General features: G+C 40.9%; 1 protein-coding gene across 1 annotated transcript in view; it reads left to right on the top strand.

The window, feature by feature from the left end:
• The window catches only part of LOC121864087 (fibrinogen alpha chain-like), a 19,161-nt gene extending 2,251 nt beyond the window's left edge, over window positions 1–16,910 (top strand). The window contains exon 2 of the mRNA XM_042362997.1: window positions 16,584–16,910. Coding sequence (XP_042218931.1) covers window positions 16,584–16,910 — 327 coding nt within the window. The remainder of the gene's footprint in view (window positions 1–16,583) is intronic.
• Window positions 16,911–27,819: the final 10,909 nt, after the last annotated feature.

Below are 27,819 nucleotides of genomic sequence, written 5' to 3'. Positions count from 1 at the left end.
AAAACAAAAGAGATATAAAAAGAACCAGCTTGGTATATGTAGTGTAGTGTGCTTTATGTGTAGTGATCGTTGTGTATTGTACCGTGGGATATTCTGCCGAGTCTCACCCGCTTACCTGTGTTGTGGGATTATCAGTGTGTACAGGTGGACAGGATAATCTTATCTTATCGACTAAAGGTGTACTGGAGATATGGTGGTATTACAGGTGTGTGTGTGAGAGAGAGAGAGAGAGAGAGAGAGAGAGAGAGAGAGAGAGTGTTATCGTTTCTCTAAATGTCTGACTGAGAGTATTCATTACAGGAAAATTATGTAAACCTCTTGAAATCTGTAAGAATGGGTGTTGAGTTTTGAGTAGGTGAGGGAGAAGAGGGGAAGAGAGGGAAGGGAAATGGAGGGGAGGTGAGGGGAATGGAGGGAAAAGGGAGGAGGGATGGTTAGGGTAGGAAGGGGGAATAATCTCTCTCGTGTCGATTCTTCAAGCTTTCTTTTTGTCTTTATCAGCATATATAATTTCAGTGTCCAGGCGTCTATAATGTAAACAAAAACATATTAACGATCCATAAGTACAATGATTCATTATATTTAAGTCACGAATCAATATACTATTTAAAAATGATACCTGACAGTGTTATAATGATGTCTTTGATGATTCTGATAAAATTCTGAAAAAAAAAATGTTTGTTTACGGTTATTAGGAGAGTAAATCAGTCCTTATGTATCAGTAAGTGGTGATAATCTGTGTCGACCTTCTCATATCATAGTTCTGTAGTTGATTATTATTTTTCCCAGCCGTCCTACTTCCCTGCGACAGTGGTAAGCCAACGATGGTAATTACCTATCTCGTATATGACGCTGATTTAATGAATGTAATTAAAACCTAAACTGATTAACGATTCATAATTGAATTTCTATTACCAATTAGTGCGGAGTGAAATGTACAAAATTGCATTGAATCTTTGTGAATGTGTTTCCGGACAGGTGAGCATTTGTGACTAAGTTAATAAAGTGTGGTTCATTATTGGTAAAAATAATGGCATAAGTAATATTAAAGGGAGGAGAGTCTTAGGACCCCTCATCATATAGACTGATTCCTGAGTCTTGAGTCTTGACGATAGATAACTTGTGTCCAGGTCTTTATGCAGCAGCTCTATGGGGATGGCACTACAGATTGATTGACTGATGGCACTAACTGGCACTAAATGGCACTAAAGCTGACGAACAAATGGGCTATGTTATGGTGCCTGACGTCATCTCACATAGTTCATACGGTCTGTTTTTGACCAACGTAGATTAAGCTATTCCTTATGTCATTCATATCGGGAAATCGTATCTTGATAATTAAAAGTATTCATAATATTTGCTTAAGGAAATTACTAAAACTAGAAGTGTGTTAACTGCATTACATTACACTGATAACCGTATTGATAACATAGTGTTTTAAGAAGCGATACAATGACCTCTCTCTCTCTCTCTCTCTCTCTCTCAGTCGAAGCCTTTAATCTCGGGTTCACCATAACAAGTAAGGTATGTTGTTAGAGCCATCAGTCAGGGGGCAGATTAAGTGCCTTTCACCCCCTCTGACGTTCACCTAATTAGTTACAATTTACAGGAGGTACAGTGGCAGGTAAGTTTATTAGTTGCATTACACGAAACACATCACCTGCCGAGCTCACCAAAACATCACTAAAGAGCATTCTCATTAATTAGTCATAAAGTGGAGAAATTAGTTAAGGTAGTGATGGTACCTTCTCACCTGTACCTGTAGGCTCGAGTCCAAGATGGCAGAGAGATTTTCCCCTGACTGGCTAGATTTATCGTCATTTTAATGGACTCCCAACTTTATCATTACTCATCTTACGTAAATAAATTGTTCCTTAAGGTCTATATATTTTTTTTTAATTTGAGAGCAATTTACGTTATTAGTGTAAAGTAAGATAAAGGAAATTAGTTGTGTATCTTTGACATAATTGGTTATTACGGCCACAGCCAATGAGAAAGTGGTGTTCTAAAGATTCAACAAGCTCCACCATTCGATCAAGAGACAGTCCACACCTATGTCTTGGATTATTAAGACGATTCATCAATTTATCATATATTATTATTTTTAGCCGACAAATTTAAAATATTAGAAATTTTACCTGAATATGAAAATAAATACTGTTATTTGAACAGAGGGCGTGAAGTAACATAAAACTCTCATCAGTACAGGAGAGAGAAACTCACTGCAATATTCACTTACACTAAAACGAACTTTACCATTGACGTGACACTTATTCCCAACTGGTGAGATATTAATATTCAGTCAACTAAACTCCCAACACCTTACGAATGAATAAGTATAAACTCAGAATAGAAACTAGGAACGCGAGGAGAGTAACTGAAGGTGGGAAATATGCAAATGCTAAAACGTAGCTGAGAAGATTGCAGTGGGAAATTTTAGAATTAAGTGAAATAAGATACACAAGTTAAAATAACATTAGTGGAATTTAATATTACTTTATATATTACCCAGATGCTGAAGACCATGAGAGAGGTGTAGGCAATCATGTAGAGCAGAAGTTTGTTTGTTGTGTAAAAGATAAAAGTCGGAGAGTTCTATTACTTAACTTTAATGGTAAGACTATCAACATGCAAATTATTCAGATTTATTCACTAAAAAAAAAAAAGACTAAATTTTCATATAAATACTGATAACCGAAGCTGTACAAGAGGAGATAGAGTGATAAATACCCTCATGTATTTACACTGTATAATAAGGTACAGTCTCGCGTGATCTTTACTGCGTCATATCTTAAAGAGGTTTACTGTAATGATGGGAAAACCGGTGTGTATGTGTGTGTGTGTGTGTGTGTGTGTGTGTGTGTATCTCTATTGAATACAGTCATAAACGATGAGTCAAGGATGGTATCAAGAGGACAGATTTATTTCAAAGACATGACTGAACCTGTTTTAATTACTCACCCTTGAGAGATCTTCATCAACTTTAGTCTTCCTACATATTTTTCCTTCGTTTAATTATTCATATATAATTTCTTCATTTTATTTATTTATTATTTACTTATTATTAATTTGTCTCTATTTTTGTATCAAGGGCCAGATGAAAGTGACTGCATACGGACAAAGTGAGTGTATCGACCCTGTAATATTCAAGCAGGAGAACATCTTCTTGGGGGAGAATGTGCATTACTCATCAGTGAAAGGTGTTTTGTGTGCCCCCCCCTCCCCTCCCCACACACCTGAAGAGTTGCAGCTTGTATGTAAAAGGGGAAAGACAGAGACCGAACAGAGAGAGACAGACAGACAGAGGAGAAAAAGTTTGTATTCCTCCCACCTGTTGTATGTAAGGAGAGTTTACCAGGATAGTCGTACGTGAGCTATCAATTTTTTCACAGTTTTATGATGACACAGCAATACCCATCAAACAGAGTGATCCCTTTAAACTGTATGAGGAGCTAAGATCACTGAACCCTGTGTACTGGAGGCTTAATATGTAATGTGCCATATCCTGACTGTCCCTAACGAGCAATCCTGACTATGGGACCCACTTTCACTATAATTCAATCATAATACGACACTTTCTATCATTGTGTGTTCTATAGGAGCACGAAGGGAGAACAACTTACCTGTTTATAAGTTATGGTCACTCTCAAATGAATAGAATAACGCTGCCTTTACTCTCTCTCTCTTGTGTTTCTCTGCCGTAATAATAACATAGTCTATCCTCCACTATCTATCATCTTCTATCCTGTATTACCTCGTGTATTTTTTGTCCTCGCCGCCATGTAATAGCCTCGTCTATCCTTGTCTAACCCTGCATTTTTTTTTCATGCTCAGTAATAGACTTGGCTATCCTCCACTATCCCTGCATTGTCTGTGTCTCATCTCAGGTAATAGCCCTGTCTATCAACCCTTATCCCTCCCAGGTTATACTCAGGCGTATCAGTTTTGCCCTCAGCCAAGACAACATCAGCAATTTCTATCTTATTCTTGTGGTTAAAACTTAAAACCTCCTCCTTGAACCACACTCCAGGATCTTCACCTGCCCCTCAGCCTCCAGCATCGTCAGTTGAGGTTTTGCCTGAGTTTCGAGGTTTTTGTAAGGGATGGATAACGTCATTTGGGGGTAAAATGGTTAATTCAACTTCCCCTGGTTGTTGGAATCAGGTGATCAAAGGTAAACAAGACCAAACCTTCCTCACAGCTGTGTTTCTTTAGGTCGTCGTGGGGCGTGGATGGCTGAAGATCCCAGACGTCCTCAGGTTCATTGCCCTCAAGGTTCATGGTCTTGGGTGGTGGAGGGGTGGTAGTGCAGGGGGGTGTGGTTGAGGGTGGAGGGGGAGTGATGAGTGGAGGGTGGGGGTGGAAGGGGTAATGGTGGAGGGGTGGTGGTGGAGGGGGAAAGGGGGTGAGGGAGGGAGGTGGAGGGGGAGATTTTTGCCCGACGAGACGATTGATCTAATTCTTGATACTCTAGTTCTTTTAGACAGACAGACAGACAGACAGACAGACAGACAGACAGACAGACAGACAGACAGACAGACAGACAGACGAATAAGAAATATTGTTTGAACATATATACATACATACATACATACATACATACATACATACATACATACATACATACATAGAGATAGAGAGAGAAAAATGACGAAAACCAAGATGAGATAATAAACAAGAAAGTAATAAGATATATGAGAATGATAAAGAAGATAAGGAAAAGAAACTAAGAAAAACGATAAGCAGTAAATAAAAACTGAAGAAGAAGAAGACGAAGAAGAAAGGGAGAAGAGGGTTTATGAAGAGGGGAAAACAAGAAGGGTAGAGAAGGTGAGGGAAGACGTAGAAAATGAACAGTGAGGAAACTAAATGATAAATAGAGGAAAGGGTGAGAGAAAAAAAAAGATACAGTGGAGAGATAAAATGATGAATGGCACGAGGAAGAATGAGGCGAGGGTGAGAGGTGGAAGAGAATAAAGGGTGGGAGAAGGGAAGAGAGATAGAGATAGAGAAACACTGATATAAAAGGGTGTAAAAGAAGGGTGAGTGAGGGAGAGGGGAAAGACGAAGAGTAATGAGGGGAGAGGAAGAGTGTTTTCTATTAATTCTACCACCTGCTAGTCTCTCTACTCTCTCTCCCTACTCTCCCTCACCAGCTCTCACAGTCTAACTCCTGAAGGTATTAAATGTGGAGGTGTATGACAGATAGATAGATAGATAGATAGATAGATAGATAGGGGTGGGGTGGAGTGGGGTGGGGTGGAGTGGGGTAGGTGTAGGGTGGGGTGGGGTGGGGTGGGTGTAGAGATTGGGGTGGGGTGGGGTGGGGTGGGGTGGAGATGGGGTGGGGTGGGGTGGGGTGGGGTGGGGTGGGAAGTAATTCATTTTTCGGGGTAAACTAAATATCTGTTGGGGGGAAAAATGTATCCAAAATATCGCTATTTTGTTCATAAATCACAATACCAATAAATATATCGGTAGGAAGAATGTATATACATATGTTTTATATATTTTGGTGACTATCACTAAATGTTTAAAGGGAACAAAATTACCATGGGGAAATTGACCCTGGCTATACAGTAATAACAAGAAATATAATGTAAGCCATGAACAAAGAGCCAGAATTCGGTGTCAATGAGCTTCGTCTCGTATCAGGGTCATGTTAGGACCATCCAATAAGTTTCGTTCACTAATCTTTTCCACGTGATTACAACCCGTTTTTTCCCTGATAAAAGTCGTATATGTCATTTCGTTGCTTTACATCTTGCGTTCAATTATCTACAAATGTGTAAGGTAACTGTCTTTCCTTCATCTATATATTTGTTTTTGTTTGTTTGGTACCTGGGACTACCTAGCTGTCCTGTCCCTCTCCATTTCCTTTAAAATTGAGTCGGGGGCTCGGGGGCTCCCTAGGGCAATATTTCACCTATAGAACAGCTATCAAGACCCATGAACGGCGTTGGAAGGGGGAGCGGAAGGGGGGGAAGGGGTATGGTAGCAGGGAGTAGCTAGAGAGGCAGGAGAGGGGCTGAGAGGGGGGTATGGTAGCAGGGAGTAGCTAGAGAGGCAGGAGAGGGGCTGAGAGGGGGGTGTGGTAGTAGGGAGTAGCTATCTTTATGGTAGCAACAAAAACAGAACCACAGTATGTCATCAGTAATGATCGTCTCGTTCAGCCGATGTTTTTAGCTTAGTTTGTGTCACTTGTTATTGAAGACGATCCCTATACGCTTGTTTATCTTTTCCATTTAGTTATTTTTCTGTTTACTTCTTCAGTCGTTTATTCTGTTTGGTGGATCATCATTTATATTTATATCAATATCCACAACTTGAAATTAGTGATATCGAAGTAAAATATACAAAGCAAAATCAACATAATATTTTCAACAGTATATCCAAAATACTGTTGATATATAATACATGTTTAGGAGGTAAATAACAGAGAATGTAATATTTTTTTGTTTTTTGTCGACATAGATGGTGATATTTGATAATTAATCCCCATTTTGGTTTAGTAATGTGTTCTTGAATAGTGTAATTGGCGTCAGTGATGCTCCTCTGCAAGACTATGGCAAGATAATGTTAAACGAGTATAATTACAGGTGCAGGTACAGGTAAAGGATGACTTATTTAAATACTCGAGTTAAAAATGTATGACACTGAGAACTGACAAAATCATATGCAGGAGATGAATACAATTACTGAATTCCTAGGTCTGTTTCATTTACTCAAGGCTTCACAATTACCACCAGAAATTATAATTATTTTGACAAGGATTCTTTGCCTGTGAAGTTCATAATATGTATATATTATATTCACCTAATGGTATATCATTATAAAGAAGAAGAAAAGGTTTAAAACACAGGGCCATTACACTCAAATGCCTCAGTAGCTTTTAAGATTTACTTGTGGTCCAATTTCATTATATGTGTCAGGGAGATGTAAGGACAGGAGAGAGAGCGTGAGTTTCCAAACAGAACAAGAATTCAGAGTGCATACAGGCGGGGCCATAGCGGACCTAGAGCAACGCTGCCAGAATCTGAATTCACCAAAAAATGCTGCAAAAGGAGGACTGGGTTTTGTTTATGAACTGCCTCCGGCTACCATGACTAGAGGTGCTGCAGTGCGTGTTGCGCTCTGCAGAGTTTGCAACTTGCAGAGACAGTCCTGGGCAACTTCTGAGGTGAAATTAGATTCCGGAGGGCCAAGTCGTGTGTTAGGTCGTGTCTCTTAGAACCTCTACCGCCATCTCTCCTTGTCTCTGTCTTAATATTTCGTGATATAGTCCTTTATTCTATCTTCTCTTGTGCTCTGTTCTCAACCTCTTCCTCTCTCTCCCTTTCTCTAATTCTATTTATTCTCTTGCCTAATATACCTCTAGGTCTGTCTATCATCTCCCTCTCTTTATCTCTCAGTCTGTACATCACCTCTATGTTTTTCTCTATCCTAACACAGCCACGTCCTGTTCTTCTGTTCAACCTTAGTTTTAAACAGTAAAGTTCCATAACTTAATGATGATGAACATTATTTGTTCTTCCTGTTGCGTGTGATTCAGTCATTTATTCTCATTTCACAGTGATTTATAGTGTGACATAAACCTAACCTAACCTAACCCAACCTAACCTAACCTAACCTAACCTAACCTAACCTAACCCAACCTAACCTAACCTAACCTAACCTAACCTAACCTAACCTAACCCAACCTAACCTAACCTAACCTAACCCAACCCAACCTAACCTAACCTAACCTAACCTAACCCAACCTAACCTAATCCTACCTTAACAACAAATTAATTTACATTAAGTTATGGCAATATTGACGAAAAGTTATCACCATTTTGAAAAGGCCAGTTGTCTTTAATAGCTAAATCGGCGATTATCTCTATTAAGCAAACACACACACACACACACACACACACACACACACACACACGCGTATGTTTCGCATCCCTCTCTTCCACCTTTCATCATTTCCATTCTCACAGTAACACCGTCTTCGTAATCTTACATCAACACACAATGGCTACAGAAAGCTCCTCCAGTATTGAGACTGAGGAAGAGATTTATTTTTTATTGTATTTTTTATATTTTATTCTTGGATAGGAAATGATTACTTTCTCCCCGGAGGTTAGACCAAATCTTCCATAAGCTGTACTAATAATTCTTCGACCCACAAATCTTTTGAAAGAAAATTTGTCGGTCGATCAAAAGTTTTGCCAACCAGACGGATTCTAAAGGGCTCCAGGAGGCAGCTTATAAAACCAACTGGATTCACAAATGGCCCCGGGCGTAGCAAGAAAGGTATTTCTACACAAGTTATGTTTATATTCTTTAAGTAAGTGTCAACGTAAGTTATGACAGCGAGGAACTTCTTCTCTCGTGTGTATAATGACGAGTGTGGTACTGTGGCGTTGATCTTTGCTTGTAAAAAAAAAATACTTAGTGTGTGTGTGTGTGTGTGTGTGTGTGTGTGTGTGTGTGTGTGTGTAATCTCAGTGAACTCATACGTACACGTTTATGGGAGCGACCTTCCTCTTACAATACACGAAGCGAACACAACGTAGGAACAATAACTCGTTATCCGACTATTGCCCGAACAAATACTCAACCAACCAATCACTGGCCGAGTAAACACTTCACCAGCCAATTATAGCTCGAGCATGTACTTCACTGACCAATCATTGTTCCTGTAAATAATTCACAAGCCAATTAAACCCGAACAAATTCTCTACCGTCTAATTATTGGCCCAGACAACACCTCACTAACACCTATCATAATCCCAGCACCCAATCATTGCCTAAGTAAATACAATACCAACCAATCATCACCCGAGCAAATACTGCACTATCCAATAATCACACGAGAACATAACTCCACCAACCAATCATCACACGAGCAAATACTACCCCAACCAATCATCACCTTACCTGCATACAAACTTTAACCAATGATAACCTTTACCTTTACCAAGACTGATAGCTGCTGTAACATTAACCACAGTAAGATAGTTATAGATCCACCTCGTCTATAACACATCTAAGGGCATCAATAGAAGAGTAACGCAGAAAATTATTATGAAGTTTCTTTCTTGGCAGCCACCGTCACTTCCACTATGGGTGTTTCAATAAGGACGTGTGAAAAAAAATAGCCTGGGTGATGGCCAGACGGGAGGCTTCAAGGCTCTCATTCATACTTGAGTCAAGACCTCATTAATAATACCCACCCACTAGCAGGTCCCTCAGGCTGGCGACTCACGGCTGGCGACTCACGGCTGGCGACTCACGACTGGCGACTCTAACTAACCATTCTATCCATAATAAACTAACTCCAATAAATGGTATAAAAATAAAAACGATATTTCTTCATAATTTTATCAGAGTTTTGTCACATTTTTATCGTAATAATAGAGTTCTCTTTATAAACATGGATATATTCTATCAGTTGACTGACGTGTGATAACCTAACCTAACCTAACCTAGCCTGGATACTACCAAAGGCCATCACCTTACTCAACAGCCACTCGCTTCCCACCTCCTCCTCCTCCTCCTCGCCTCTCACACCGGGGTACCAGGGTTCGACCTTGGCTCAATGATTATTTTATATGTTAATGGCCTCTGTCAATACTTGTGTGGGTGGCAACATTACCCCGAATCATTTAAGTATAAACGTGAGGTTGGTTAGGTTAGGTTAGGTTAAGTTACGTTAAATTAAGTATGGTTAAAATAGGTAATTTGAGGTTAAGTTAATTGCTTTTATATTAGGTTTGGTTAAGAAAATGTATATCATATTAGGTCTAGTCAAGCTAACACTACAATTTTTTTCTTCTTTTTAGTCTTATTTCGGTTACCCTGAGTCACTGGTCTCCTGATCCGACAAATTATCTCACAAAACTTAGCAATTATCGTCTACCCTTCAGGAACCACTGTACATCAGATACCCCGACAGCACACAATAAATTACCTGATCGTATAGACAAATAACACGCCATTCAGGTTAGTTTAAACCATATATATACTTTTTTATATTTAACCCTCTACCGCCACCATATACCTTGAGCATAATTACCCTTCAAATAACGCTATGAATATTATACAGCCTTATGCATTAACTGGGAATCACAGAAACTAATGACAGTCAAACATTCACCACAAATATCAATACAGGCCAATGATATCTGGTGTTGATATATCCAAGTGCGGTATACAGTAGCCTGGAGGAGAAATGAATAATCAGAATGAGTTACAAAGGACACACGTCAATATGTAATAGCAAAACATCACACGAGGCATCAGACATCACTAAAAGCTTCAAACAATGGTGGTGACGCTGGTGGATTGATCACAACACACACACACACACATGATGAACTGAACTCTAGAGATGATTATTATCTAGAAACGATACTTTTGATGGTTGACAATCCCTTCAATCACTACCTACCTACCTACCTCCTCTTCCTCCCTCTAGCTTTTGGTTCTCTTTGACTTTTTATCTACCTTCATTCCTTCATTTTTCTCACCTCAAAATGATCTCTTTCTTCCATCTCTTCTTCCCTCTTCAACCCACCACCTTCTTTAATAAACTCTCTCTCTCTCTCTCTCTCTCTCTCTCTCTCTCTCTCTCTCTCTCTCTCTCTCTCTCTCTCTCTCGTTACCCCTTCTTTTTGCTTATCTACATTCCTTTTCTCCCTATCCCCTTCCTTCGTTATTCTATCTTCGAATTTTCATCCCTTCTTCCCGTTTTCCTTCTCCTTGTCCATCTTCCCCCCTCCCCCATTTATCTCGCTTTCCTCCCCTCCTTTTTTCTTTACATTTTTCCCCTCACATTCCCTCTTGTCTCTTTTTTATTCATCTACCTCTTTTCCCTCTCCCTTTCCAACCCATTCCCTCCCTCCATCACTTCTCCTTTTCCCTCTCCCTTTCCAACCCATTCCCTCCCTCCATCACTCTCCCCCTCTTCTCCCTTCTCCATCACCCCCCCCTCCTCTGTCCTCCATCACTCTCCCCTTTCCTTCTCATCACCCTCCCCCTCCTCGTCCTCCATCCTCTCCCCCCTCTTCTCCTTCTCCATCACCCTCCCCTCCTCGTCCTCCATCACTCTCCCTTCTTCTCCCTTCTCCATCACCCTCCCCTCCTCGTCCTCCATCACTCTCCCCTTCTTCTCCCTTCTCCATCACCCTCCCTCCTCGTCCTCCATCATCTCCCCTCTTCTTCCTTCTCCATCACCCTCCCCCTCCTCGTCCTCCATCACTCTCCCCCCTCTTCTCCTTCTCCATCACCCTCCCCTCATTCATCACCCTCCTCCTCCTCCACTTCTACCCCTCCTCCTCCATCACCTCCTCCCCTCATTCCATCACCCTCACCCTCACCCTCCCCCTCCATCACTCTCCCCTCTCTTCTCCTCCTCCATCACCCTCCCCCCTCATCATCACCCTCACCCTCACCTCACCTCCACCTCCACCACCCCTCCTCCATCACCCTCCCTCCTTTTCTTCCTCCCCTGCAGAAGTAAATCAGCCTCAGAGCATCACATCGGCAGTATTGGATTTCTTATTCAAGCTCCACTTTCAATTATAGCAAATGGTTTCCTCTCACGCGTGGCGACAGTGTCCACATGGCGCAGTAATATACAGTACATATATAGCCAAGGATTATATATTATAAAGGGGGAAGAATTACAACCGCAGCCATATATCAGAGTACTACTATAGGAGGGGGGGTAGGGTCGTTAACGGAATATTTTAATTATCATAACCCCGACCTGTAATTACTACCCGGGTATCGATGATATGAGTTGTTGAGATGAGATTTTTTGGGGTCTTATGTCTTTGTATTTTGTCAGATGTACATTTGTTAATTAGTGAAACTCTCCATGTCTGTATGTTGCCAGATGAGAGAAGCTACTGTGATTGTTTTAGTCTATATTGATGGTAAAACGGATGAAATAAATCCTAAACACCGCCTAAACTTTCTCAGTGGCTGTAGGAACGGGACTCGAAAACCTGTACACCTCCCTCCCACTCGACCTGAAGCCTCGAGTATTACCACGCTTGAGGACGAGGAATACAATATCGAGTCAAGTTATATCTCAGCCTTGACACTAACCATTAAAATTATGAAATGATCGTCACTTACCTACGACAGTGTTTATGTTTTTATAATTATTATTAATTCTCGACTCAATTTAATATGTCAACAGAGGAAGATATAATCCAATTAATCATGAACACATTTTGTCTTAGTCTTAAACAATGTTATACTGTATTGTGTGGTTTATGTAAATATTTTCCCACACACACACACACACACACACGTATAAAAGAAAGACTGTCAAGTACTGTTTAGGTACGAAGTTAAATAGTCAATCACAGCCTGAATAATAACGAAGCGGCGTCCATTGATGGAGTGTTTGGAGAGGCAACCGAGTGTGTGATGAAGAGAGGGGTGGCGGAGGGGTGGGCGGCCACACCTTTATACCACCACCCATCCACTTCTCTTTCCCTCTACCACCACCACCACCATCACCCTAGGGCATATTGTCCACCATGGTAATGTTTAGACATAACGTAACTTAACCTAACCTTACTTAATCTAACATAACCTAACGTAATCACACCCTCTGTTGTTATAAAAAAAAATTCTGGTCTAGTTCCGGGTCCGGGTTTTAGCTCTCTCCCTTCCCCATCTCTTCACCTCTGTTGTCCTCCTCAAAAGCCGCCTCCTGATGACCTGCGGTAATGAACGTGTGTGAGTGTCAAACATTACTTTCGAACGACAAAACTTTACGGAGTTGGGAGGTGAGTCTTACCGAAAATGTATCTTATTGGTCACTGCAGAAAATACACAGTATATTATTATTATTTGTTTTTGTTTTGTTTTTGTTTTTACTTTGAATCAAATACATTGAAGTTGGAGGTCAGGCCGCCAGCGACACACCGACCACCAGGGAGCAGGGACAAAAATATTGTTTGTTCTGTCATCAGAATTATATTGTTGTGTCAGGACCCAAGTTATGCGAGGCCAAGCTCTTGTGTATGGCTGGGTCTAACAGTGCACACACACACACACACACACACACACACACACACACACACACACACACACACACAGCGTCCTTTACACGCACGCAGTAAGATAAAGTTTGTCTCTTCCCCGTTTTATCAACAACACATTTAAACTCTCTGTTTTCTTCGGTATTTAATCACAACAACAAAAAATGGTTGTTTGTCCAATATATTTTCCTAAAACAATTACAAGGAGAAGCGATTTATTCACAGTTCAAATTGGGAAAAAAACAAGTGTGTTCCAGGGAGAGTGACGTCATGACTGGCTTCCGCTGCTGTCAAAGAGTAAAAAGGACTTTATTGTGATGCTGATGAAATTCCAGGAGGATCAAACACGCCTTTCCTTACTATTAACACAATGAAATTTTTTATGACCCCTTCAAGTATTCATTACCGTGTGTGTGTGTGTGTGTGTGTGTGTGTGTGTGTGTGTGTGTCAGCTTGTCCAGCGCATACCCTCTAAAACAAGCTTGGCATAGCGGTGTGGCCAGAGTGAAGCATTATACAACGTGCAATGCAAAACAGTCTAATATGGTAAGTTGGTGGCTGGATCACTTCCTGGGGGCAAGTTAAGAGAGTTTAGCGAAATGTGGGAGAAGTTTTGGGAAGTCGTTATGGATGCGGCCACGACTCCGCCCGGGTGAGTCAGGAGGCGAGGAAACAACATGATGTGGATGGAATGTCAGAAAGAAAGGCAATGTAACCGAACTTATATAACAACTATTACAAGAAAAAAATACGAACAAAACGTAAGAGTTGACCCAATTTACCCCAGAGTAAAATAATCGCATCCTTAAAACACAAACAAAAAACACAAAAAAAACATCAAATTTTACCCTTAATATAAACGCACGAGAGTAACCAACCTCTGTACCCGACCAATGATGACTGATTGAAGGGATCAATAATATTAAAGTGAGAGTATCTGATATGAATATTTAATGCACTGTAGCCCTTCGTCCACCAGCGTTGCAAAAGTGACCAATCCGATTATCGAGTTTTATTCTAGGACCAATCAGACGCAAGGCCGAGTGGTGTTGGCTCGGAAGGTGAAGGATATTTACTAAACATTTCCGACCTGACTGAGAATAAACAAACAAGTAAGAATAACTAGAGAATAAAATAAAAAATACTAATAAAAATATGTTAGTCATGGAGTTTTATTAAGGCAGAATCCAATTACATCCCTGCATAACCTCTCTTAGGTGTAATTATTCACCAGGAAATTGCATTGAATCGAGTATTGGTAAATTAAAGCAAGGGGGAAGGGTTGTAGGTCCAATATATGGTAAGATGGTGGGGTGTAGAGGACGATACAGAGAGTTGGATATATAAAAAAATGTCCTTTCAAGTCTACGAGCAGAACAAACACACAGACACAATAACAGCGTAGATATACAGTTAAAATGTTATTAAAGTGATAGAGACGATGTATGGAGAGCTGAATTGTATTGAGTATTTTTGTGAATGTGGTGTAGTGGAGGTAGAGTCCCCCAGAGGTGTCTTAGTACACAGGAAAAGTCTTATAAGTTTTTTTTATAATGCTGTATATGATACGTATTAGGGGTGTATAAAGCAGGAAGGAGTGTGGTGGTGGTGTGTGGGGCAGGGAGGAGTGTGGTGGTGGTGTGTGGGGCAGGGAGGAGTGTGGTGGTGGTGTGTGGGGCAGGGAGGAGTGTGGTGGTGGTGTGTGGGGCAGGGAGGCAGGCCAGGCCAGCTTGGGTAAGGAATGGAGTAGTGGAAATAGTCCGCTACATGCCTGGAAAATGGCTCGCTGAGCATTTCAGGGAAGCTATTTCAGAATCATGGCAGGGAAAATACCTAAGGGTTTAAAGCGCTTACCCGGTGTTGGTAGTGTGTGTTTTCTTTAATATTTTAATACACTAAATAATTAAGAGGTATAAATAAATAAATATATATATATATATATATATATATATATATATATATATATATATATATATATATATATATATATATATATATATATATTTACATAAAACTGAATGTCTGTTGGTAAACATGTATATCATCCGTGATAAAAAAAGAAATAATGTTGCCAACACAATAAATACGTCGCCGCCATCATTATTCATAATGGTAAACAAAATTAAATGCACCCAAAATTTCCCGGTCAGTCCCCGCCTCTCCCCTCTGAGCCCGCCCCGGGGAAAAGGGACAGTGAAAACCCCCTTTGCATATCAAGGGGCGACATTCCCGCCGCACACTGTGAGCGTTTTGGCCAAAGAGACACTTCAAAGCCTGTTATTGTGGCAGTGGTGCGGGTCCCTGGTAATGCAAATATTATTTTTCACGCCGGTGAGAAATTCCGGCCTCCGGATACACAGTGATTTTTTAAGAATCAGCGTCGGTTCTTTGTGGTGGTGTGGGTTAGGTGTGTTATCAATACCTGGAGCACATGTGCTAGCGGGGAGTTTCATAGTGATTGTTGGTGCACTTTACGGATGTATACAAACGTTGGTTTTCTTAATGGACCTTTAACAATACCGACTGATGTTCACCTTCACTACTGTGTTCTTAAATATCGACTATTATTTTTCCCCTGTGTTCTTGTCTTTCATTATACCTGCCTGCCTTTCCTTCATATCTTCTTGCCTGGCTGTGTATCTGTTAGTCTGTCTGTCCTTCCTCCTCCCTTGCCCTCCTTTTTTCTCCCTCTGATGTTACTTTAACCCTCCACCACCTCTGTCTCTGATATTATTCTAACTTGGCTTCGAATTCACTCTATCTTTTTCACTAACTTTACTTTGAAAGTTTATAAACGAACCAGAAGAGAGAGGAAATTAACTGAACAAACACTGAAGGATTTTTCATCTTCAAAACATGATTGGAGGAAATATACCTCAAGTTTCTGTGTTTACTTCTAGATAACTTAAGAAAGTGACTCAGCATCAGTTAAATCGTCATAGCTTATCATACGAATCCCAGTACACACGACGACAATAATATCTTCGTTGTGGAGAGAGAGAGAGAGAGAGAGAGAGAGAGAGAGAGAGAGAGAGAGAGGCCATTCGTGTTAGCTAATTCGATTTACTTTGCTTCTGCTGTTAGGTTAGGTTAGGTTAGGTTAGAACAAAATTCTCTTAGGACTTGATACTATTAAGAGTAAATTCTATTACGACTGGAACCCATTAGGACTACACCTATTGAAACTGGAGACAATTAGCATTAAATTATATCACTAGAGTAACCCATTAGAACTGAAGCCCATTAGAACTGGAACCCATTAGAAGTGAAAGTCCATCAGAACTGGAACCCAACAGAACTGGAACCCATCAGAACTGGAACCCATTAGAAGTGAAACCCATCAGAACTGGAACCCAACAGAACTGGAACCCATTAGAACTGGAACCCATCAGAACTGGAACACAACAGAACTGGAACCCATTAGAACTGGAACCCATCAGAACTGGAACCTATTAGAACTGGAACCCATTAGAACTGGATCCCATTAGAACTTGAACCCATTAGAAGTGAAACCCAAGAACTGGAACCCAACAGAACTGGAACCCATTAGAAGTGAAACCCATCAGAACTGGAACCCAACAGAACTGGAACCCACTGGAACCCAGAACTGGAACCCAACAGAACTGGAACCCATTAGAACTGGAACCCATTAGAACTGGAACCCATCAGAACTCGAACCCATTAGAAGTGAAACCCATCAGAACTGGAACCCAACAGAACTGGAACCCATTAGAAGTGAAACTCATCAAAACTGGAACCCATCAGAACTGGAACCCAACAGAACTGGAACCCATAAGAAGTGAAACCCATCAGAACTGGAACCCAACAGAACTGGAACCCATTAGAACTGGAGCCCATTAGAATGTAATTTATCAGGAGTCGCTTCCGCTGTTGTTACTCTTAATGTCTCCTGTTGTAAAGATTTGGCCAGTGCTTCCCGTTGTGATAATGAGCCGCCGCCATTACTGTTGATGTCAGTGTTGATGTGCTTCATTATGATGGCTCTCGTTCAGGCTGCTGTGATGTCATCGTTGTGGGGCTCTCTCTCTCTCTCTCTCTCGTTACCACCCCCACTCTCTATTTCTTTTCTCGTTACCACCCACCACCACCACCCCTCCTCTCTCTCTCTCTCTCTCTCTCTCTCTCTCTCTCTCTCTCTCTCTCTCTCTCTCTCTCTCTCTCTCTTGGTTCTTACTGCAACACGAAGGTTAAATCCCCCCCCTGTGTGGGTTACACGTAGGTATGCAAATCTAACGTCCTGTTGTGGTTTTCTCGCTGTGATATTGTTGCTGTGTATGAGGGCTGTTCTCCTACTGCTGCTGCTTGCTATTAAGGTATTCCACTCATACCTATATGCATGTGGCTATTATAATTTGAATGTTTTTTTTTTCTTTTTTTTTCACGCCCATGGTAGATGCGTCCGTCTTTCCATCGAGAATTTAGTTTCCGATCCGTAACTCGAGTTTCCTTTTACCGATGAACACTAATGCTGCAGGAAGAGAGAGAGTTTACGATTGAATTGGGTATCAGTGGACTAAATTGGATTTGAGAATAGTCATAAAAGTTCCCTGTGCCAATTTAACACCAAAGACCAAGATTTATCGTACCTTAGATAAAGAGTTTTGGTTTCAAAATACGATAATAGGAAAGTAGGCCAAAAAGTAATCCATAGGGCCTATAGATCAAAGTCACTGGTGCTTGAACTTTACATTTCAATATCCTCAACACGCATATTCAATTCCATAAACCGATTTTCAAGAAAGACGAGTATTACCGGACTTTATTGTTAGAGTAGAGGAAACAACCTAGTGATATTGAGGTCAAAGTGTAAGGTTATTCTAAAAAAAAATAACAAAATAAAAATCTGGTTACAACACAGACACAACATTTTCTATGCACAGGTTCATAAGGGTGGGAGGGGGAGGGGGAGGGGCAGGGGGAGGGGCGCGTTTCATGCCTCGTTGTCGGCAGTCTTATTCTCGTTGCTAATGTTGACTCGGGGTGGGGTGGGGGGGTGCTCCAGGTGTTACAAAGATGGCCCCTTCCTTTTACAAATGTTAGTGTTCTATTTGTGGCTCCTGACGATGCTATTGGTACTCGTGTATGGTGTTCCTGACTCCACAAAGACCACATCTCTCTCTCTCTCTCTCTCTCTCTCTCTCTCTCTGATGCTGCTCTTGCTCTCTGCCTTTATTGCCATTACTGCTGCCCTCTTACTGATTCTTGTTTATATATTGGCGCCGTTAAAGCTCCTGCTGGTGGTAGTGGTGGTGGTGGTAATTGAGCTGTGATGTTGGCAGTAGGTTCTATGTTCTGCTGTTTTTGTTGGTGCTGTTTACCGTAACTCATGCTGCTTACATTAGCTTGGCTTCTACTGTTTTTGTGCTGTTATCATTTCCCCGTTGTTGTTGTTGTCATGCTGTTATCACTTTCCCACTGTTGATAGTTTTCCTAAAGCTGTGATATATTTTGTTCCCTGCTGTGAACAAGCGTCTATCGCAGTTTCCACATAATGTTTCTGACTATGAATCGAGTTAGGTTAGGTTAGGTTAGGTTAGGATAGGTTAGGTTAGGTTAGGATAGGTTAGGTTAGGTTAGGTTAGGTTAGGATAGGTTAGGTTAGGTTAGGATAGGTTAGGTTAGGTTAGGTTAGGATAGGTTAGGTTAGGTTTTTTTCCAGCTGCACTTAACACTATACAAACTCCAACCGCTAATACAACGGTGAACTGGCGATGACTGCTGTTATGTTATTAGTGTTGCTGCTGCCGTTGTTGTAGAGGCTTCTACAGTAATTCAAACAAATTTAGTGTTCCTCTAGAGGCTTCTTCCTTCATGGCCGCTGGTATTCTCCTCACACACCTGTAGATGTTACCAGATGTATGTGATTCGTATAGCTGTAGATCATAGTAGTGGCTGAAGCTGTTCCGGGTATTGATACTGATATTACATCTTACCATGTCCTTCACCCATGTCATATATCCTTACCATGTCCTACACCCTTACCATGTCCTTCACCCATGTCATATATCCTTACCATGTCCTACACCCTTACCATGTCCTTCACCCATGTCCTACACCCTTACCATGTCCTACACCCTTACCATGTCCTACACCCTTACCATGTCCTTCACCCATGTCATATATCCTTACCATGTCCTATACCCTTACCATGTCCTTCACTCATGCCCTATATCCTTACCATGTCCTACACTCTTACCATGTCCTACACCCTTACCATGTCCTTCACTCATACCTATATCCTTACCATGTCATACACTCTTACCATGTCCTTCACCCATGTCATATATCCTTACCATGTCACACCCTTACCATGTATATCCTTACCACTCCTTCTCACCCCACTTACCACCATATATATATCTTCCATACCCTTCCTTCACCCATGTCATATATCCTTACCATGTCATACACCCTTACCATGTCCTTCACCCATGTCATATATCCTTACCATGTCCTACACCCTTACCATGTCCTTCACCCATGTCCTACACCCTTACCATGTCCTACACCCTTACCATGTCCTACACCCCTTATGTCCTTCACCCATGTGTACATCCTTACCATGTCCTATACCCTTACCATATCCTTCGCCATGCCTATATCCTGACCATGTCCCTACACACCCTTACCATGTCCTACACCCTTACCATGTCCTTCACCCATGTCATATATCCTTACCATGTCCTACACCCTTACCATGTCCTTCACCCATGTCATATATCCTTACCATGTCCTATACCCTTACCATGTCCTACACCCTTACCATGTCCTTCACTCATGCCCTATATCCTTACCATGTCATACACTCTTACCATGTCCTACACCCTTACCATTTCCTTCACCCATGTCCTACAACCTTACCATGTCTTCCAGTACGACATGAATCTCAGAGTGTTGAATTAATGAGACATCAGCCAAATTATTCCTCCAAGAATGTTTGAATAAATTGCCCGAAAGAAAAAAAAATGAATTTTTTTTTCTATTTTTCTGAATGACAACCCAGAGAAGGATGGCGTTAGCTCAGTGCTGCTCTGTGTGTGTGTGTGTGTGTGTGTGTGTGTTTGGTATTATTGAAGTGATGATCCAATGTGATATAATAAAACGTATTTGAAATTCAATTATTATCCGTTATTTAAAATTCTGATTCAACTCCAAACTAAATACACTTCAAGCTGATGCACACACATACACACACACACACACACACACACACACACACACACACACACACACACACTGACCTTAAACTGAGAGAGGAAATAAAATAAACGTACAATTACTTATTTAGAAATGACAACAAATATAAACTATAAAAAAATTTCAGTTAGGGAATAAATTAATTTGTTCTCATATTTGTTCGAGGTAACTATTTTTCTGTCGAGCCCCCCCCCCCTTCCCCACCCCCCCAAAAAAAAGGGGGCGAGTACTCTGATGAAGACGGGGAGCACTGCTCCATAGTCGAGGCTGATATGAGGTTACGGCTCATAAGACGTTTATTAGGCTACACTAGATTAGCTCATCATCTCCCCGCCCCCGTCCCCCGCTAAGGCTGTCATCGAGGTTGCAAAAAAATAAATAAATAAAAAAATTAAATCCCATGTCAAAGCGATACACCACATAGTAACCCCACGGGAGATAAGGAATTTAGCCCCTTAGTGTGTGTTTTCCCTTATCTACGTCTCTGTATATACACGGAGGGAGGGGAGGGGAGGGGTGTAGGGGGGGGGACGGGATGGATGGGGTGGACAAAGAGATACAGGAAACTCAAGTAAAAGAGTTAAAACACAAAAAGGAGAGAACTAAAAATGTAATTAAACAACAGAAAAAGACTAGACAATCCACTCTCATATGCTCAACATACATACATACATACATACATACATACATACATACATAAAATATATACATACATACATACATACATGCATAAAATACATACATACATACATACATACATACATACATACATACATACATACATACTATACACAGATACAAATTTAAATGCACATTGATTATAACTCTCCAGAACAGCTAAACTATAATGAGTTATCAGGTTCGGCCATACTAACAATAACCTAACCTAACCTAACCTATCCTAACCTAACCTAACCTATCTTAACCTAACCTATCTTAACCTATCCTAACCTAACCTATCCTAACCTAACCTAACCTAACCTCTTCCTCCAAACTCTCAATTAACCTTCACAAACTAATCACTTCTTCTATAATGACTAACACACACACACACACACACACACACACACACACATCCATTCATAAAAGATATAACAATCACTCCTTCAGTCAGTCAGTCAGTCAGTCAGTTAGTCAGCCAGTCAGCCAGTCAGTCAGTCAGTCAGCTCATGTCTCTATATTTCATCCTGTTCTTCCGTATTAATACCCCTCGAGGCTCCACTTCTCCATTACCATCAGTGTTATTAATTACAGCCCCCAGCTCTTACAGAATTCATATCAATTCTCCACTTCTCTCCATCCATGCATTCATCCATCCATCCATCCATCTATCCATTCACCCATCCATCCATTCATTCATTCATCCATCCATCCATCCATGTAACCATTCATTCACCCACCCATCCATCCATCCACCCACCCATCCATCCATCTATCCATCCACCCATCCATCCATCCATCCATCCATCCATCCATACATTATAACTTAACTCTATCAACCATCTCTCTTTTGATAACTCATTTTCCTAACACCGAGAGAGTTACTTTCATAAATGTTATAATATATTTCATCATGCGAACGTTTGTCAATTTGTTCGTTTATCCATTTGTCTGTATGAAGCGTCAGTCTCTTAAGTAATGGATTGATTAAATTGATATAATGTCTGAAGTTTATTGTATGGTGTATTATATTGTATTATCGTATTATTATGTTGTGTTTTTTTGTGTGTGTGATTCGATTATTATTATTATTATTGTTATTATTATTATTGAGATATTACTGAACAGATCACTCCACGCGTCTTCCTGCTGGTTGATTCACATTGATTGGAAACATTGTCGTCTAAGCTTTAGTATGATTAAACTGTCGTGACGAAATACTCAATATGACATATCTCTCTCTCTCTCTCTCTCTCTCTCTCTCTCTCTCTCTCTCTCTCTCTCTCTCTCTCTCCTTGACCATGGAGTTCGTCTGATTGGACATCCATTCCCTAATCACTCATGCCTTATCTAATCCACCGTGTCTGCTGACTGATTGGATAACCTTTAATCTAATTTCCTCTTCATGATACCTGGTTGGCCTCATCCACCCTCATTAGCTGATCACGCACTGAGTAACATTGTTTCTGATTTCCATGTAGTGAGTTTCAATCGTGAATACATTTTTTGGTCATGTTTTTAATCTCATTTTTGTGTTCCGTGCATGTACGTGTATATTATCATCCCACGTATTATCTGATGCGTTTATGTAATCCTTCCACTGCTTTATAGAGATTAACGTAAAATACTCTCAAATATAAGACGAAATCTGTTTGTTTCTCTCTGATAATGTGATATGTAACTAATCGTTCTTTTATATCATGGTTAAAAATACATTATCGTCCAATTTCATTATAGTTCAGGATAACTATCACGTAGATCACCTCCAGCGCTGTGTTATAGTGACCTTTATGGCTATTAACTTGGTTTGTTTCCTCCTCCGCCCCATGTACCTGTACTGTTCAATCACCTGTAATCATTTTCCACTGTGGGACTTTTCCTTTCTCATTCAAATATACAGTAATTACATTTCTACCTTCCCCCTCTGTGTCTCGATGGAATTTGCATCTAAACCTCGTCTGGCGCTGTGCTGTTTTTTCTTTATGGTCACCAAATGCGTTTATTTTTACTTAGGTCTCACGCCGAAGGACGGAGTAGAATGAGATTCCATTCACGGAGCGGCGGGCCTATTGTGAATCAAGCGGGCATTCATTCAAACAAATGGTGTATTGGCAGTTCCCCTCAGGCCCACCCAACTTGGCTGTGTCAAATGGAACATGCACGGAAGTACACAAAGACGGCCGGGGGGTGACGCCGACACACGCACAGACACGTAGACATGCCAGACTGACAGGCTTGGCTGACTGGTCAAACGGGAAGACAGAATGTCAGCAGTGATGTGGACACACGGACAGATAGACAGCGAGACAAAGGATGTGAGAGGAGAGTTACAAAGGATACTGATAGACAGTGTGGGGAGCACCTGGTGATACGACAAACAGACAGACACACAGACTGACTGGTAGAGACTTATGAAGGCAAATGTGTATAAAGAGAGTTAAATCCGGTTAAGTTATAGCGACAGAGCCACACTAACCGCTAGATGAATACACAGCCAGCCGAGGTGTTAACAGGAGTACAGGCCACAGCGCCCCGGACAGATAAACTACAGAAACAAGGCGAGGAAATCTAGCAGAAATATGGCGGCTTATGAACAATGACAAACTGACGTACAGATAACATGGCAGATGTGAAGGTAATCTCAAGGACTACACAGACAGCTAATTCGAATATACCTGTTGGTCACCTGTCATTAGCACCTGCCTTACACTCACAACACAGACAGAATGATAGACCAAAACAACACTCAAACAGAGGCAATAGTTTTGAGAGATTAAAGATAGACAAACAGGTATCAACAAACACACAAACGATGAAAGCTGTAAAACTATGAATAATGTGATGAAACACACACACACACACACACACACACACACACACACACACACACACACATAGTAACACACAGACACACAGACAGCTGGAGAGGAAGGGGGAACGTCGCCAGTATAATGATGTACTGAGAATATTCTTGGGACTGAATGACATTACATTTAAATTCGTCGCCGGAAGTCCACTACTTCACTTGTTTTAGGTTAGGTTAGGTTAGGTTAGGTTAGGTTAGGTTCAAGATTGAGAGAATATATTTAAGTGCTACAGTGAGGATTTAATATCAATATAGATAAATAATATGGTGTGTGTGTGTGTGTGTGTGTGTGTCTTCTAAACTATTCTCTTCATCCACTGTAAGCCTCTGTGAAAATCCACTGCAAATTCACTTTGCAACATGTGTGTGTGTGTGTGTGTGTGTGTGTGCTAATGTGTGTGTGTGTGTGTGTGTTTTCTTTTGTACAATTTTTGAACGCTTTAATAGCTAACTTTAATTTAAAAAATAAAAATAAAACTTAAAAGCATCAGAAGGGGGGCTCTAAATTGGTGTTTTGATAAATTTAGGCTGAGAAAAATACTTCATAACAAAAACTCAAACTCGTTAATGATCGACTCAAGACAATCTGTGGTGGACAAACACGGTTAATCCTTGTTGCTGTGGCGCTGCATTACTGTATGGTGGTTTACTATAACTCCGGGAAAACTTTCCTTCATATTGGAAAGTCTCTAATTCCTAATGACATGCTTGTGTGTGTGTGTGTGTGTGTGTGTGTGTGTGTGTGTGTGTGTGTGTTTGGTTCATCTCCCTTGACAGCTGTTGTGGAGGTCATAGCGGCACGAGCTGAGTGGTGGAGCAGCAGAGAGACACGTGCACTGAATACAACTCAGGGTATCTAAACACACACAATACATAATTACAAACAGTTTCTAAGTATTAATGCCATCACCAGTCAAGTATAAGAGCTCACGTAGAGGCAGCGAGTTGAGGTATTCACTAAACCACCTGATCCCTGTGCCTCATTAGTGGACCTCATGGCTTGTGGTACACTCCTCATACACAAGGTCGACTGAGGCAGTGAGGTAAAAATCTGTAATTGGTGGATATACGGGTCACCAAGATATAAATAAATAAATAAATAAATAAATCTTATCAGCAGGAGTCGAACGCCTCAACTCCCAAAACATGGAAACTTCGGATCGCTACATAGTCCTGATGGAGTTAAGTTAGGTTAGGTTAGTTTCGGTAAATGTTGATATTCTCCACGTATGTTTATCGGTATGACTACGGCTATGTAAAGATCGGCTAAAATTTTCGAAAAGTGGAAATTTATTGAAATTATCATTATGGCACAAAATTGTAACCAACTAAAACTGAAGGAATCACAAATTATACATACATACATACATACATACACACATACATACCGTAATCGTACAGAAGTGGAGAGTAATAGAAAATGAGAAATGTCTGGTACTAGCGAGAAAGGTAAGGTAATTATGGAGGGCCACTTACCCTGCACAACCCCAGCCTCGAGGTCATTAGGCCAGCCCAGGTACCAATAAGCGACTATTAGGCTCCACTCTCCAGCATTTTACTGTGCTTAATGAGCGAGCGCTGGATGGCTTCAGAAATGGTAAGAAGGAAAAAACTTCCTTCTTTAGATTGTCTTGGATCAGTTCTTGGCCTGGCACCCTTCAGGAACGGTTAGGAGGTGGTGGTGGTGGTGATGGTGTGGTGGTCAGGTGATGGTGGTGATGGGAGGGTTGGTTGGTCAGGTGGTAGGAGATGTGGTTTGTCATGTGATGGTGGTAGTCAGGTGGTAGGTGTGGTGGTCATGTGATGGTGGTAGACAGGTGGTAGGTGTGGTGGTCATGTGATGGTGGTAGTCAGGTGGTAGGTGTGGTGTGTGGAGGTGGTAGTCAGGTGGGTAGTGTGGTGGTCATGTGATGGTGGTAGTCAGGTGGTAGGGGTGGTGGTCATGTGATGGTGGTAGTCAGGTGGTAGGGGTGGTGGTCATGTGATGGTGGTAGTCAGGTGGTAGGTGTGGTTGTCAGGTGGTGGTGGTAGTCAGGAGGTAGGTGTGATGGTCATGTGATGGTGGTAGTCAGGTGGTAGGTGTGGTTGTCAGGTGGTGGTGGTAGTCAGGTGGTAGGTGTGGTAGGTGATGGGGGTCTGGACACCAAATTGTTGTCTTTAACCGTGTTTGTCCACCGTATTTTGGGGGTGTCCTAAATATCCTAACTGGTCCTGGCGTTTGTTTACTAGTGTGTGTGTGTGTGTGTGTGTGTGTGTGTGTGTGTGTGTGTGTTCCTATCTCTCTTTGAGTTTCTAACTTACTGAGCTTCGGGTAAATGAATATTTGTCTACTTAGCAAATTAGATTGATTTAATTATTAAGTTTTTTCTCCAATAACCACACACACACACACACACACACACACACACTGCATAATAAAAGACGCGTGAAATTGACACTAACAAAAGGATTGAAAACTATCGATTTAGGATCCCACTCCATTTGGATAAGAAACTACCACCTCGTATATGTTTTCGCTGTTTTCATTTGAGCGAAACGGTTTCACTGTCAACAATTGCTGAAACCAATATCCTCTGTGACTCGAACTATATATTTTTATTCCTGCTGCTGAAATTGGGTTAGTGGCTATGAAAAATGAAACAACCGTAACTACCTTTCATTCAGTCCATTTACAATTCAGCAATAATTGATTTGGTGTCGTTAATGATACTGGTGTTTTTATTTTCATTTTTTTTCCTATTTTGGTCCTGGTAAAATTGGGGATTTCGTTGTCTTAATATGTTCAAATTTCCTATTGGTCTTCATACCTATTTATAGAAGTGCAAAAAAAAATGGTCCATTACCATCAACGATATAAAATTTCGTATGGATTTTGCCTATTACATTAACGAAATTGGTTCAGTCTCCTCATAGAATAACTTAAAAATTATTATACCAATTTAAAAATAGAAATCAAATAAATATCATCAACAAAGCAGTAATATTTCCCATTAAGGCTGAATCTATGTGGCAAAATTGGCTCACTATTATTCAAAACAACATAATTTGACTATTCATTTTGCCAACTACAAGCGAGATGTACTCAGTAACATCCACCACAACTACAAGCGAGATGTACTCAGTAACATCCACCACAACTACAAGCGAGATGTACTCAGTAACATCCACCACAACTACAATAAACGTGTCATTGTTTTTATTCTACAAAACTGAATAAATATCCTTGACGGTACAAAAATTTCCAGATTCAATTTACCCATTTTTTATCTAAATCGAATAAACAAGTATGACTGTACCTACACGTGCCTATTTACCTTGCCTATTTTTTTTCTGCACAATTGGGCCAGAGAGATAATCCCTTTTGGTGGGTAAGGATAAAGGGGCATACCATTAAGGAAAGGATAAAGGGAATATAATTTACGTAAGGATTAAGGTAGCAACATTAGGGTAAAGTCTCTCAAACACACACTCACACACACACTCACACGCACAGTCACACACACACACACACACACACACACGTCTGATGAAGTGTTTCTTGAAGGTGGTAATTATACTAAATCCTTCCAGGGAGGTACTTGGTAAACGGAGAGAGAGAGAAGCACCGTCTTATAAGTGTCTCTTTAAGGAACATCAATTACCTTAAATCCTTCGGTCTTACTCGTATCATCTGCAGCTCTCTCTCTCTCTCTCTCTCTCTCTCTCTCTCTCTCTCTCTCTCTCTCTCTCTCTCTCTCTCTCTCTCTCTCCGTTAGAATGTCAATAATTTTACCAATTACAAAATAACAGCGAGAACAATAACAACCACAATATTAACAATAACAAACAAGGCCTAGAGCATAAACAAGAACAATAATAGAAACAACAAAATTAACACCGACCTCAATATTAATAGCAACCTGCTCCTGCTTCCACCCGAGATCCCTCGTCCGCGAATTGCTGTTCGACACCACAACCGCATCCAGCCCATACAAGCACGTACTAATCGCTATAAAAACAGCTCAGTCCCAACCATTGTAAAAATTA

Source organism: Homarus americanus, unplaced genomic scaffold (assembly GCF_018991925.1).
Source record: "Homarus americanus isolate GMGI-L3 unplaced genomic scaffold, GMGI_Hamer_2.0 scaffold55047, whole genome shotgun sequence".
In the NCBI taxonomy this organism is placed as follows: Eukaryota; Metazoa; Arthropoda; class Malacostraca; order Decapoda; family Nephropidae; genus Homarus; species Homarus americanus.
Note: the sequence above shows the minus strand (reverse complement) of the source record. Positions and strands in the feature narration are given on the sequence as shown.